General features: G+C 53.7%; 5 protein-coding genes across 7 annotated transcripts; 4 read left to right on the top strand and 1 right to left on the bottom strand.

The window, feature by feature from the left end:
- Positions 1 to 22: 22 nt before the first annotated feature.
- On the top strand, positions 23 to 637 carry CKM354_000115200 (uncharacterized protein; the record flags this gene model as incomplete). Its single annotated transcript, XM_044796267.1, has 1 exon — positions 23 to 637. The coding sequence occupies one exon, from the start codon at positions 23 to 25 to the stop codon at positions 635 to 637; it is 615 nt and encodes a 204-aa protein (XP_044652202.1).
- A 2,083-nt stretch (positions 638 to 2,720) lies between these two features.
- CKM354_000115100 (uncharacterized protein) lies at positions 2,721 to 3,891 on the bottom strand (the record flags this gene model as incomplete). The annotated part of the gene is made up of 4 exons (XM_044796266.1): positions 2,721 to 2,751; positions 2,910 to 2,940; positions 2,998 to 3,023; positions 3,080 to 3,891. 4 exons carry the CDS (start codon positions 3,889 to 3,891, stop codon positions 2,721 to 2,723), a joined length of 900 nt encoding a protein of 299 aa, XP_044652201.1.
- Positions 3,892 to 4,736: 845 nt separating this feature from the next.
- CKM354_000115000 (uncharacterized protein) lies at positions 4,737 to 5,373 on the top strand (the record flags this gene model as incomplete). The annotated part of the gene is made up of 3 exons (XM_044796265.1): positions 4,737 to 4,760; positions 4,811 to 4,927; positions 5,059 to 5,373. The coding sequence occupies 3 exons, from the start codon at positions 4,737 to 4,739 to the stop codon at positions 5,371 to 5,373; spliced, it is 456 nt and encodes a 151-aa protein (XP_044652200.1).
- Positions 5,374 to 6,527: 1,154 nt separating this feature from the next.
- Positions 6,528 to 9,203, top strand: CKM354_000114900 (uncharacterized protein; the record flags this gene model as incomplete). 3 transcript variants are annotated; one of them, XM_044796264.1, is made up of 2 exons in its annotated part: positions 6,528 to 6,683; positions 6,745 to 6,915. In XM_044796264.1, the coding sequence occupies 2 exons, from the start codon at positions 6,528 to 6,530 to the stop codon at positions 6,913 to 6,915; spliced, it is 327 nt and encodes a 108-aa protein (XP_044652199.1). The 3 variants fall into 3 exon arrangements, with proteins under 3 accessions (XP_044652199.1, XP_044652197.1, XP_044652198.1); XM_044796262.1 differs by having other exon boundaries at positions 6,528 to 9,203; XM_044796263.1 differs by lacking the exons at positions 6,528 to 6,683; positions 6,745 to 6,915 and adding an exon at positions 7,398 to 9,203.
- Positions 9,204 to 10,408: 1,205 nt separating this feature from the next.
- Positions 10,409 to 12,085, top strand: CKM354_000114800 (uncharacterized protein; the record flags this gene model as incomplete). The annotated part of the gene is made up of 4 exons (XM_044796261.1): positions 10,409 to 10,422; positions 10,521 to 11,183; positions 11,258 to 11,361; positions 11,418 to 12,085. 4 exons carry the CDS (start codon positions 10,409 to 10,411, stop codon positions 12,083 to 12,085), a joined length of 1,449 nt encoding a protein of 482 aa, XP_044652196.1.
- Between the last annotated feature and the right edge of the window lie 2,385 nt (positions 12,086 to 14,470).

The raw sequence follows: 14,470 nt of genomic DNA, 5'->3' as shown, positions 1-14,470 counted from the left end.
CTCCATCATCGAATACCAAGACATGAAATCCTCCCCAGTCATCCCACTCCCACTCATCGAGCCTCCAAAGATGAGCACCACACCATTCGAAACCCCAACATCTCTGGGAACCCCACACAACCCACGCCCTCCATACGCCCCTAAGCCCGCTCCTACCCATCAACAACCTAAGAACGTCTTCATGCAAGCTTCTTCTGGCAAGCCACGTCCACCAACTCGACCAAGGCCTAATGGCCCTACACCAGTCAAATCGAAGTCTCGTTCGGCTGGCCTGCAAGCTTCTTCTGGCAAGCCACGCCCTCCAACTCGCCCGAGACCAAATGGTCCCACGCCAGTCAAATCAAAGTCCCGCTTAGCCTGCTCGCAAGCTCTTTCTGCCAAGCCCCGCCCTACCAAACCAAGGCCGAACGGTCCTACCCCGATCAAATCGAAGCATCACTTGGCCTGCCTGCAAGCCGCGACCACTAGACCTCGTCCGTGGCGACCACAGCCGACTCCAATCCCACCTCCACTCAAGCCGATCAAAGGAGGGCTGTACCAGGCATTAGGTGTCAACCCTCGTCCCGATCCGGTCCACCCAAGACCTCCTCCAGAGCACGCGATCCCTGTTCTTCCGGAGCAGGTGATGTGCTTCTGAGCAAAGTGACGAAGTTGGTGTCTTGCAGCAGCAATAGCGAGAGATGAACAGGATCTCGAAGAAATGAACGACCTGTTGCTTGTATAATACTGTCGACGGAGATATATTCGGTCTTCTTCACTCATTTGGAGCTGAATATAACAAATTGAAGCTGCTCAAAAATCTTTTTTTTTTCTTTTCTTCTGCTCATACATGACTCTGCTCACGGTTGCGGTGGTTGTGATGTTGCCGTCAAGGCAATTCGATCCAGATATATGGAATCGTTCTAGGGACATTGAGTATAAGCATACTGCGGGGGATGTCGCTGCGGTTGCGTGCAAAGTCGCTAGGTATGGTTGCTTGAGATATATGAAGATGAGGTGACACAGTTCGACGCATCACCAAACGTTTTCAGTGATCGAGAGATACGTACAATCTAGGAATCCAGAGATCCAGAGATATGCGTCTGTGGCTGCTCTGATCCCGATGTATCGGAGAGGTAGATAGTTTGTCTCCGTTCCGATTTTACGATCGCTCGCTCGCTGTTCAACCTCTTGGGCGAAGCATATCTGGGTCGTGGTACAATACGATCATTCAGATTGTGCGCCTCTGGAAACGCAGAAATCCTCCAAGAAAAGTGGTCCGCAACATCGCTTTATCGCCAAAGCGCCGGAATCCGCGTGGTGCACGAAGCGTACAAATTCCAAGGTGAATGACTGTCTACTCCTGTCAGCTTCAAATGCCGATATCGATGAGGAAGCACGACATACCAGTTTGAGCACGCGTATCCGATACCTTCTTCTCTTTCGAGAGTCCACGCTGCGGTGCAGGAGGAAGTGCTGTCTTCTCGCGCTCCACAACTTTCTCAGTCTCTGTGTCTCGTCGGCTTCGCTGCCTTTCTAGAGCTCTTAAGCTCTCCCTTAGTTGATAGATCTCTTCTTGCCGCGACATCGTAACGGGCAGCACTGGTTCAGCTGCTGCGATTTTGTGTACTTGTACCCTTGACGCGTGGTCGAGACGTCAAAGTGCGTATCAATCAGAGGAAGTGGAAAGCGATGCGGATTTCGGAGACCCCCATTCTTATGCTTTGCGTGGTCACTTTTCTTCAAGCCACGTGCTGGTTGTCCAACTGTCTTTGAGAACTGATCAAAGGACTGGATGACCATGGTGTCAGCACAGTGGAGTCTTGCAAGATTCGCTGGTGCATCGTGGTACGGGTCCAAAGGTACCAAGTAAGATATCTATGGTCAACTTCCATGTCGTGTCACCTCGGCTTCCCCTCCCCAAGTGCCGTTCAGCATTCATCAGCAACTGCATCAGAAGGTACTCGCGCCGATCCTGAGAAGTCTGTCAGCGCAATGAATGGTTCGAATGTCAGATAATTGTAAGTGAGAGTTTCAATTTGTGGCCGACGTCTCTCATTCTCAGTACCTACGCACTACCAAGTATCATCCAACATTCCCCTCCATCAAGACACATTCTCCAAGCCAGCGTCGTGCCAATATTGATTGTTTTTGTCGCGACTCCGCTTTGACCTGCCTCGAAAGACAAGCCCAGCAGAAGTCGCCTTCGTCGTCGAGCTCGACTCGCAAGCCACGCGACGGAATTGGTCCATTCTATGGATTAAGAAGCGAAAAATGTTCGTACCAAGCACAACAGCAGAAAGGAAATGTGGCGAAGGCAGTCGCCCGACCTGGGTCCGCTTCTTTCCGTGATGATGCGTCAAGCAAAACAACCAAAAAGCAGTCCAAGATCTGTGCAACTGACAAAAGAAAGAGCAAAAAGCTGTTTCTGCTGCCGCAGCGGCAGAGAGTGTCCAGTCTTGATCTCCTCGCCTCAGAGACGAGTTCAGTCCAACTCCATGCAAAAGCCCGCAAGAAGCATTGCCTTAAGGATGTGCATTAGTCATATTTCGTGAAGCGAAGCCGTTTCTGCGCCGTGAGGTGAGAGCTGACGCCTGCTCTTCAAAAGCTAGCCTAACGCCGTTCCAATGAGCGAGGTGTGTCGAACAGGCAGTCTCCTTGTTTTATGGGTTTTCTAAGAGTTGAGTGGTTTCGTTCGGGTGCGCAGAGCTGCATCGAACTCTTCGTGGCATGCATTTGAATCACTTGTTGATCTCGGGAGAGCGGGTGTTGCTGTTGAGCACAAGTTGGGTCAGTATGTGGCCTTTCAGAAGCCGCAGCGCGAGCGCAGGGAAAGTGCAACAGCAACAGCCACGCTCGCCCGGCACGAACACAACTATGAACAAATGAAGTGTGGTCAGTACGCTGCACAATGAGAAGAAGATACTGACCCCGCGTCCACAAGGTCATCGATGTGGTTCACTGGACGAAAGTCAGCCAAGTGCGTAAACACATAATCAGGGATCTTGTGCTACTCACCCATGGCCACAAACAGATCGAAGAACCTGTTGAGAGTCAGTAGAGCGCATTGAAAAGTGGTCAAGAACACAGCGCGACCCACATCTGGCTGCCGCCGGCCTCCATTTCCATCTGCATTGTGCCGCTGCGCTTGAATGTCTTGCGGCTGCGGATGATGAGCGCGAGATAGTGAGCACGGAGACGCGAGTCGCTGGGAGGCGTGTTCGCGTATGCGAAACGTGCACTGCGCAGGATCGTCGCCACGTCGATGCCAGACTGCAAGCCTTGCTTGCGAAGAGCAAGACGCTGCAGTTCTGGAAGACCTAGCTTCAGCGCGGTGCAGTAGACGACTGTGTCCCGAAGGATGTAGTCTTCCACGCCGTGATGATAGATTGAAGCGCACTCGTTCAGGCTCCAGGGTTTCTTTGGGTCGGTATTGTCCATGCGGGGAGACACGGATGTTGTGGCATTTAGCAGGTCTTCGTTGTCCTCGAGCGACCATGTATTCCTCTTCCGATCATGGATGAGTCGAGGATAGTAGTCGCCCTTGTACAGGTATTCGAGAACAGCGGAAAAGACCTCGGGCTCCTCGTCTGGGAGTGCGATACGTCGCTGGCCAGGGGATTCGAAGAACTGCGCTCGACACGCCTCGGCGAACCAAGGCGAGCGCGAAAGCACATCTTCGTGCGCGGCAAACAGACGCTGGTCCTTGCCAACGGCGATCGTGATGATCGCGGAGTTGAGCTTGGGCGACGCCATCGAGCCTATCGAAGGCGATGTGTCGGGACTCGCAGCGCTGTTGATCTTATCGCGCAGCCTCTGCTTGACGTCGTCATTGAAGGAACGCTTGGATATCTTCCTCGTCTTGCCCGTTCTCTGCTCCTTCGAGACGAAGGATCTCTTGAAGCCGAACATGATGGGCGCGTGGTCGACGGAGCGTTCACTGTTGTCTTGGCTTTCCCCAAACGAGCGATGGATGTCGGATTTGATGAGGGTAATGAGCGTTTCGTGTAGGGTGAGGGAGGGGGTTAAAGGATCGACGCGCGGTGCATATGGACAAGGCGCGTTCAGCGAAGTACGCGGCCCTGCTGTCGTTGTCTGCAGCGGTGACGAAGAAAGCGAGAGAAGGGCGACGCGGGGCACATATATACTCGCTTCGCGTAGGCGGCAGGGCGGGTAGTACGTGCATCACCCTTGTGGGAAACGCGCCTATTCACGTGTGCGGCCGGGGCCAAACCGGAAAGTGAGGGCGGCGAGGGCGGCGGCGATGGCGGCGAAGCGCTGCTGTCGTCCAGCGCATGGCCGTCGTGCCTGGCGACGGGTCGTTGGGCAATGCGTCTGCATCCATGTGAGCAGGCATTGCCACGCTGTCGACGATGAACACAGAACGGTGAACTACGCGCTCCCATGTGATTGGTACGCCGTCGGCGGGCTTGGCGCCTTGTGCCTGAAACTATTCTCATCTGGCGGGCAGGCAGAGTGAGGGCATGACGCGCGCCTGCCATTTGTCGTGCGCTGCTTGTCATGTGTCAGGCATACAGGCGCAACATCTTCAGATGTGCATGCACGTTTAGGCTGAGCAACAGTAAGGATACATTCACCTCTGCGACCACCACTTGCCACTCTTCTCTTGACCTTCTCGCATAACTCAGCCCACTCGCAACGTCTCACTCCGTCGCTGGAACCCCGCCAATACATCCAAGATCGGAGACACGGAAACAGAGACACCTGCGGCAGGTCGAGAGACTCAGACAGCCAACATGGCGAACAAGCGGATCATGAAGGTAACCATCCGCTATGCCTTCGTGCCGGGCACCACTGAGCTTTGTCGCAGGAGTTCCAGGAGATCACGAGCAGCCCTCCGCAAGGATGTAGTGTGTCGCTTCAGCAGGAGGACGATATGAACGTCTGGGATGTGCACATGGAGGGGCCTTCGGACTCAGTGTATGCGGTAAGTGGGAGATGGCCTGTGGCATGACGTGCCGAGTTGCTGTGTAGCATCGAAGCAGATCGTGTCATTAGGGGCCCTGCCGACCTCGCGGCTTCTTGCAGGCAAATGCACATACTGACAGCCTCTTGCAGGGCGGCAAATTTCACATCGTCATCACACTGCCCAAAGAGTACCCCTTCAAACCACCGACGCTTTCGTTTCGCACCAAGATCTACCACCCGAACGTCACCAACGATGAACGCGGAGCCATGTGCCTAGGCATGCTGAAGTCGGAGGAGTGGAAGCCACCGAACAAGATCAAGGAGGTACTCGGCTTGGTGAGACATACGCTGGGCGAGCCACAGCCAGACGACGCCGTGGAGACGAGCATTGCAGAGGTCTACAAGACGAAACCCGAAGAGTACGAGAAGATTGCTCGGGACTGGGTCAAGAAATACGCGAAGTAAGGGGTGGACACATCACTTTCTGGAGTCTTTCTGCTGCGATACGTGCGGCCGCGCCCAGCAGATGGCATCTGAGCGTTGAAGCGTGACCTATAGATGGCACTGATAGCGAGAGCGATTTCTCTCACGAACGGCACGTGCAGCAGAGCGCCGTATATGAAGTTATATGAAGTTGCCGAGAATGTCAACGACTTTGAGCTCGATTCATCTCGCTTCTCTCGGACGGAGGTCCGGATATATGTGTGCATCAACATATGTGTATCAATCGTTCTGCATGAAACATGACACTTATCGCAAAGTGATGACTTTCGTGCAAGTTGGCGAGCGGCTCATTGATGTTCCGCTGGGAAACCTTCTCTCGAAGCTCAAAACTGACAGGCGATGCAGACCGGAACTGGAGCTCCAGCTCGCGACTTCAATCTCTTGTTCGTATGTAGACAGCATGTAGAGTGTTCAAGGCCAAGCAGATCTGACCAGGCAGCTGTGCGCGGTGCTGGACGTGATCTCGAGCTTTGGGCATCGGTGGTCTCCAAGCTTTCGGCGGCATCGACGGATGGCACTCCCGAAGGCGATCATATTCGGTTCGTGACAACCGAAAGAAGTGCAAACGCCGGTTCTGCTGCTGTAACACGCAGGGGTGGCACCACCAGCGACCACAAGAAGACTCGCTGCGACGACGAGGCGAGCAATCCGAGCGACGATTTGCTTCTACGATTCACCAGAAACCGCGGGCGTTGTTTGTTTGGGAGGCCCAGCAATCAGCACCCACCCACCTCGCCAGTGACCAGGCTTCCCAGTGCATTGGCTCAACCTGACGTCGCTCATCTTACCGACCGGGATTTGCTTGGGGGGAGATTTGGGGACATGACAGGTTGTTGGCCCATTCGCTGAACGCACTCGGACCACGCCAGAAAACTTCGCTCGTGTTGCTGCTGGTTCTGCTGCCCTCACCCGTGGCAGTGGCAGCGACAAGATGCGGGCCTGTGGAGGACACGGGAGTGGAACTGATATCACGCTGCCTGGTTTCACGTTGCACGGCAGGCAATAGCTCGGCGGAGCACAGCACCACACGCGGCGGCTAGGTGCCAGGGTGGAGAGGGCACCGGAGAAGAGGGCGGACGCGCGCTGGCGGCGGCGGACGAGGCAGAGAAGGCAATATGCCGGCACACGTCGTGGAGGAGCAGCGAGCATGGCAGCCCGAGCACTCAATGGCCGTTGCCGAAGCGCTGAAGGAGGCCATGGGCGACAACAATGCCGCCATGCATGACGCGCCAGATCAGCCTCGCAGCATGGCGCTGCGGAGCCCACGAGACGTGCCGTCACCAGAACCACATCTGCCACTCCGGAAGTCGTCTGCTGCGAACCGAATGCAAGCTAGGAAAGGACCCATACCGCATCCCATCTTTCTCCCCTCACACAATCATCAACTACGAGGCTTTGGGCCGAGCCCAGTCCAGCCAATGCCACACGTCAATGACGTGCAAGCCAGCTCCGAACATGCTTTCGCCGGTCGAGAGCAGAGACGGCCGTACAAGCCTGCCGTAGCTGTGCTAGAGAGCCAACAGCAGGTACTGCAGTATACCAACGACCATCCTCAGTTCCCACCTTATACCGCCCCCGGCATCCCACGACCGCCCTCGAGCCCCTTCGATTCTCCTACTCTTGGATCGCAAGATGCCTACTCGCGGAAGCCACCTCAAAACCTGCGACATGCGACGAGCGTTGGCGATGGCCTGCGAAACATCCGCGACAGGATGTCGAACAGAGCTCGGCCTGGGCAGTCAAACGGTTCGCCCGGTGGATTGACACCGGACGCACACTCGACTCGTGCGAGTCCTGCACTGCCGGTAGATGAGGTGCGGGATTCATTTCGTTCGGCACTCACGAGTCATTCCAGTTTCGGGCATGCGAGCAGCGTTCTGACGACTCAGACAACCCATACTAGCTTGAGCTCCACGACCGACAACGATTTTGTCAAAATCAGAACCACCGACTACGACGAAGAAGGCGGCCTCACCGATCTGGACATGTCTGTAGACGACGTGCTCGGCATGTACGAGGATGGCTTCGAGTCCGGCACAGGAAGCGTTCGTCCTTCACCGCGACCAAGCATGCAAAGTGCACGAAGGCCCAGTCTAGAGGCCAGACCTGGCTCAATAAAATCGGCTCAAGTACCGGCGAGGCGCAGCTTGGATACAGTGTCTGTGAAGTCGCTTGATCGCCCGCAATCCCAGCCGAGACCTACGTCTCTGGCACCGAAGCGACCTTTCGCAGCACATCGTCGATCTCAGAGTGCCAGCATTCTGATCATGGGTGTCAATGCCAACCGCGCATCAGTGCGTGGCGTTAGCCCGGCCGCTACACCGCCTGTGGCTTCCGACGAGAAAAAGCCCACGGAGCGTACATCAGAGCAGATCATGTCTGGCCAAAACCTTGAATCTCGACCCACGACAGGCGCATTCCAGGCGAGGCTTCGCGACAGATATGGCTTTAAGAAGACATCACACTACATCACACTGGAGCAGTACGAGGCTTGGGACAGAGACTACACTGCATACTTGGAGCGGCGACGCAAAAAGTGGTATGCTATGATGCATCAGTATGGTTATGAGACGTCTCCCGCGATCCGATTCCCGCAGAAGAGCGACAAAGTTAAGCGCTACGTCCGCAAGGGCATACCGCCTGAGTTCCGAGGCGCAGCATGGTGGTATTACGCACGAGGCCCGCGGGAATTATCCAAAAATCCAATGATATACATCGAACTAAGGCAGAGGGTGGAAGACGGCGAGCTGACCGACAACGACCGGGAGCACATCGAAAGAGATCTGCACAGGACGTTTCCGGATAACGTGCGTTTCAAGCCCGATCCGACCACGATGCACGATGCACAGGCTGGAGCTGGTGGTGGCACTCCAGTGAAGGAGGGAAGTGGGCTCAGAAATGAAGTGTCGGCATCGGCACCGGCCGACACACCTGTACAAGGCTCTCCAAGAAGTGTGACCAAGAAGAAGCGCCACACTGACGAACCGGAAACACCGATACTTCAGTCACTGCGCAGAGTACTGCAGGCCTTCGCTGTGCACAACCCCAAAGTTGGGTACTGTCAATCCCTCAACTTCATTGCTGGCCTCCTTTTGCTCTTTCTTAGCAAAGATGACTCTGACCTCGAAGAAGCCGAGACGAAAGCTTTCATTCTGCTCAACATCGTTACCACGCAGCATCTTCCCGACACGCATGGTATCACTCTCGAAGGCGCCAACATTGACATAGGAGTCCTGATGTCTTGTATCAGAGACTCACTTCCTGCCATCTGGGCCAAGCTTGACGATCAGAAAGAGATCAATGCCATTGGCGCCGCTGCTACCATGGCCGGCGGCATCGGTGGGCTGCGTCTTCCCACGGTCAGCTTGGCCACTACTGCGTGGTTCATGTCTCTCTTCGTGGGTACCCTTCCCATCGAATCAGTTCTCAGAGTTTGGGACTGTCTGTTCCTCGACGGCTCCAAGACATTATTCCGAATAGCGCTGGCAATTTTCAAGGCTGGCGAGTCAGCAATCATGAAAGTCAGTGATCCCATGGAGATCTTCCAGGTTGTGCAGACGATCCCTAGGAGTATGTTGGATGCCAATTCCCTCCTCGATGTCTGCTTTCGGAGGCGAGGAGGTTTCGCAAGCATCAGTCAGGATGTGGTGAACCGTCGCAGGAGAGAACGGAAAAGATTGGTGCAAGAGGGGATCTTGAAACAAGGGCTCGGCGCGAAGAGCGAAGACATGGTGAGGAGGATGCGAACGCGGTTAAAAACTCGCGGCGGCATGAGAGTGGGAACCAACTGAGCTGGAATATTCTTTAAGCGAGGCGTTTGGGAGTCAGGAGACCTGTGGTCCTCGAGGTTCTGGAAGGGAAAAGATGGTGGTCATGGAGAACGTACATTGAACGGCCGTAATCATGTCAAAAGGAAGGCGGGAAGGCTGAACGCAGGCAGAGACGGCAGGCGCTGTGCTGGACACGCTTTGCCATGAATACGCTGACCGAGACATAGTGCAAAAATGTTGAATTCACAACCTGTTTCTTGCCTGTTTCTGCTTTCTCATGCTTGCAGAAGCCGGATGTTGCGCGGGACGCCAGTCGAAGTCTTCGCCAGTGGTTGGCCAGCACGCTGCCCTTCAACAAGGATCGAAGCTTCGCGCACCCAGTCTGACATCCTACGGCATCGTACTTGCATGAGCCCCGGGTCCACTGTCTGCGATCAAGCAGAAATGACATGGTGTCTCGAAAGAGGTAAGAGCGGGGACAATTTTCACCAGCTTCTTGGGCCGCACGGCCGCGTCGAAGATATTCTGCGAGAGGCGGATTCGATATGGAGGGAAGGTTCAATTAAGGTCCGGCTTTGCTCCCCAGATGACAATCGCACCCTCTCGCGTGGCTTTGAAGAAACTTCTTCTAGAACTTCCTGAGCCTTGTAGGTACTGTACGTATTGGATGCCAGGTGGCCAGACCGGTCTGTTCGAGGGGACACATCTGGCGATAAGAATGGAACGAACTGTAGGATCCGATACGGGAGTCCTCTGGTGTTGGAAGCTGACTGCTGACCATTTGCATCCGGCGCGGTCCTCAAGTTACTGCAGTGACTGCATGCAAAGGCTTCCAATACGAGCGAACATTAGCGGTCACCTTTGTTCATGTGAGCACTGATCGTTGGTCGACTCGCGATGTGCCCCAATTGCTGGTGTGCAGAAGAGCAGGGCAGCTTCTCCTGTCCAGGATGCCTAGACCTTGACCGATCAAGGCCAGTAAACCTACGACTTCACATGTTGGGTCATGTCTAGTGTCATCCATCCGACGGAGAAGCAAGAATGGGTCGACACAAGTCACCTCACCTCACGTTGTCCTGCGCGGGACCCGCGATATGTGAATTTATACTTTTGCTACTCGCCATTGCAGTGTCGTCAATTCTCGCGCCTGCCTGATGGGAACGCACGAAGTATAGGCAAAAACGCGCGATCGCCGCTATTGTGCTGGAAACCGCTGTTCGGGTGCAATGCCAGGGAACATGTAAGTCGATCGTCAATCACATCATCGCGATTCGCGAACCCACAGCTCCAAAAGACATTACCTCATTCATATGTTCTCACACGTTTTCTCTCACACAGCATCAATCTCTCCCTCGCCGACGTCGTCAAATGGCCCAAAGCCAACTACACCAACCCTCACCGCCGAAAATGGATGCCCGGCTACGCCTCCTTCCTCTACGCCCTCGCCACCACCTCCGTCCTCATTCGCGCCCTCTCTCGTATCCAGAAAGCACGCCACAATGGCACACGCTCCACGACCCTCCTCGGCCTCGATGATATTATTCTCGTTATCGGCTGGGGCACTCTCACTTGGTTCACAACCCTCAACATCCTTGGTGCTGAGAAATACCAAACGTCTCGCCACATGTGGGACGTCGAACCGTCGATGTACTCGCCCATGGCCAAAATCACCTGGCTCGCTGAGTTTTCGTTTCTGGTCTGCGGAGCCTGCGTCAAGGTCTCCGTGCTTTTGTTCTATCGGCGGTTAGGATCGGGCACGTATTCGAAGGCCTGGAGCTGGGCATGTATTGGCGCCATCATTTTCACGCTGGCGTGGACATTGGCGTTTATTCTGGCGCTGATATTCAATTGTTCTCCGACCGAGGCGTACTGGATGGGTTTCTCGATCAAGTATACCAAGAAGTTCTCGTGTGTGAATACCACGGTGAACAATCTATTGGCGGGAATCATGGCGGTCATCTCGGATTTGTATGCGGTGGCGTTGCCGTGCTTTTTGATGAGGTGAGTTGCGGGTGATGGTGGTCGTATGCGGTGGAGGATTAGTTGCGCGATTACTGATCTTACTGGATGAATAGGAAGATACAGTTGCCCAAAGCACAGAAGATTGGGTTATATGCTGTCTTTTCAGCTGGTCTGTTGGTCGTGGCAGCGGGATCTGTCCGGACATATCATCTGTATCGTAAGTCATCCGAACATGATGCCTGTCAACGTCGATCAAGCTTACATTTGCCACAGAAGTCGGTCACTCATCCGATGTGAGCTCAATCATCTTCGACGTCTTCGTCTGGTCTCAGTTGGAACTCTGCATGGGATTCATGTGCGCATCTGCGCCCAGTCTCCGCATGTTTGGGAGGAGATATTTCCGCGGTCCCTACACCCGAGTCAAGGAATTTCTCGGCGCATGCAGCGGACGGAAGCCTCGGCGCAAAGGCGAAAGTCCTGGTGCTGTCGAACTATCGATACGAAAAATCGACTGTCCATACGAACAAGTTCGAAACGAATTCAGCCACGTGAAACGAAAAACGATGGTCGAAACCAATTTCACCGACGTTACAACTCTAGTGCAACAAGAAGGAGACGAGGATGATGATGACGGTACCGGGCTACAAAAACCGAAGAAAGCAAAGATACGAGATGAAAGTCTGTGCCTACCTCCTCCAGTCTCGATGCAGCGAGATGAGGGCAAAAGGCAAAAACAGCAGAATCGACAAGAGTATTCAGAGCACTCGACCCAGGGCTCTGGAAATACAGGTGTTTCGATGAACAGCATGATGACGGCCGCGACGCATGAGAGTCAGGAGATCAATTTGCAGAATAATATCATCGTGGATGGGAGTAACCGCAGCTGGTTGGAAGAAGGGTTCGAAGGGGATGGTTTGAGGATGTTAAGGTCGTATCTATGAGAATGGATCGCTCGGCGGGACAGTTGATTTTGAATTGAGCGTTCACTCGCAAATGGAGTTTTGGAATATGCCAGACTGGGTATATCTGCTTTGGTGACTAAGTGCGCGAGATACCTTTTGCGAGTGTGTAAAGATTTGCTCACAGCTGAACCTGACGTGGCATCGGATGGTTACAACTTTGATTGTGACCTGATGCGCTTTGCTACGTCTCGTGATGATCCCTACGGTTTGCTCCAGTGCCCTTCGCTTGTTGTCTGCGCCATTTACTTCGTATCTACAAGCCCAAGACGGACTGCCGTCGGGCGCTTGAATCAGTTACGAGCAACGAGTGGCCTTAGTTCGAGCCCTCACGATTAATGAACTACGCCAAAAAGATAAGGTGGAGTCATCCCACGAGCTAGCAGATGCATTGCATGATCCAACCATCAACCTTTCCCGCGACACACCGAAGAGCTTACGCATGACTTTGCAGTCGACAGATGACTAGGTTAGAACCCTGTCGCAGGGCATAGAAAAGGGAACAAGGTAGCACACGGAGGCACCAAACTGGCGAATCTGACCATCTATTTCAAGGACGTCAGCCTCGTACAGATGCGAATCGAGGGTTTGAAATAAGTTTGTACTGTAGAGAAAATACTGGAGCAGTTCCGTTAGGCTCCGATGTGTTCTCATGATCGTTCCTGTACGAGGCTACTCTGGTTGCGGTACATTGATTTCCAAATGGCGTGAGCAAAGGTCCACGTGATGGACTGGATTACGTCCAAATGCCATCCGCCGCGCCCATTCTCCGCACGCGCCGGCGGGCACTGGGTATGCTGCACGTGTGCTATCAGACTACTACACGCAACAAGGTTAATGGAATCTGCAGAGCCGAACAGGTACCGAATATCCCGATCGAGTATTGGCTCGTACGCGCCCAGCACCGTCCGCATCTATGCCGGGCTTGGGTCAAGATCCAACTGCATTAATAAGCCTGCCATTCCCATCATGGTGCTTATTTCAACGTCGGCCTGCGCTACACCACTGGCTTGGTCCCAAGAGTCTGGTAAGACTGAGTCATGTTCCTGGCGCCTAGGTGGCAGGTATCTAGTACCGTGGCCGAGGTGGAGTGAAGGAAAATGACAACGATGAAGAGCCTCTGATTGCTTAATGCTGGCTATAGGATCGCACGAATAATACCATTCGGCCGATGGGTCTAGTCTCGCGGAAGGCTGGGTTGCACCGAGTGAAGCAATCGGATATCTGAGCTGTCCGCTACTGTCTCGAATGGAGGTGGAACTGCAGAGAATTAGCTATTGTTCTCGACATTCTTTCAATTCATTTCTGGTTTATTGACGGAAGCGTGGGTCAGAGTGTGAATACGTTCTCAACAGTAATCTTCAGACAGGGATAACTGTAATTGATATTGATCTTTCATCATTTGGAGGTGTGGATAGGATCTCGGAGTGTGGGTGTACCTTGACGTGTTGAGCTTGACTTACCATAGTAGTTTCGAGGCCGAACATCAGGCCTGGTACGCGAATCCGATTTCTGCGACGATTTTGGTCAATACCATGTAAATTCCGTGCACAAGACATGACCCGATGGGCAAGACACATCATCCACTACAAAGAGGTGATCTGCATACGAAAGTTAGCATCGAGTCCGAGTCTCTCTGCAGACATGATCGTGTGAGGATTCTGGAGGGGTTCAGACTGTTGAGCTTGAATATTTTTTGAACTTCATCGACGAGCTCAGAAGTTATCGTTTGAAGAAAAGTCATCATGTGATGGATGCTTGAGGAGGAAGGGCTGGAATACACGTACCATGAGAGCCACTAAAGTGAGCCAGACCTAGTAATTAGTTCTCATCTGCGTGCGCCAAATGCTTCGATGCTCAGCATCATGCTTCAACTTTTTTGTAGAGCGCGTCTTGGTCGGAAGCTTTCAGCAGCTAGGTGAACAAGGCAAGCTCGTGGCAATGCTATGATCTCAGATCGCTTCGTACTACCGGAGATGCCATGAGCGCATGATCATGCAGCTGTCCTGCATGTCGATGGCGATTGCGGATGCGAGACGACGCGATGTTGTAGAGGGAGTCTGGAAAGAGAAAGAAATTTGGATTTGGAAGTCGTGGTTCGATGGGTCGCTGTGGCAAAAGCTGTGGGACATTCGGGCCATGGACAAAGATCGCAGCGGCATGTGAACAGAGTGATGCTGTAAGCAGTAAATGAACACATATTGATCTACATCACTTCTCCCGCACAATACTCTACCACTCTACAGCGCAATCGCAGGCACCTATCACAGTGTTTACAACCAAGCCTCTTCGAAACGCCCTTCGATCTTTCCCATCAAGCCAGCACCCCTTTCCTCTGGAGCCTGAGCGCTCCACCCTCTATTCAAT

This window comes from Cercospora kikuchii, assembly GCF_019650295.1.
Source record: "Cercospora kikuchii DNA, contig_00001, whole genome shotgun sequence".
Lineage (NCBI taxonomy): Eukaryota > Fungi > Ascomycota > Dothideomycetes > Mycosphaerellales > Mycosphaerellaceae > Cercospora > Cercospora kikuchii.
Note: the sequence above shows the minus strand (reverse complement) of the source record. Positions and strands in the feature narration are given on the sequence as shown.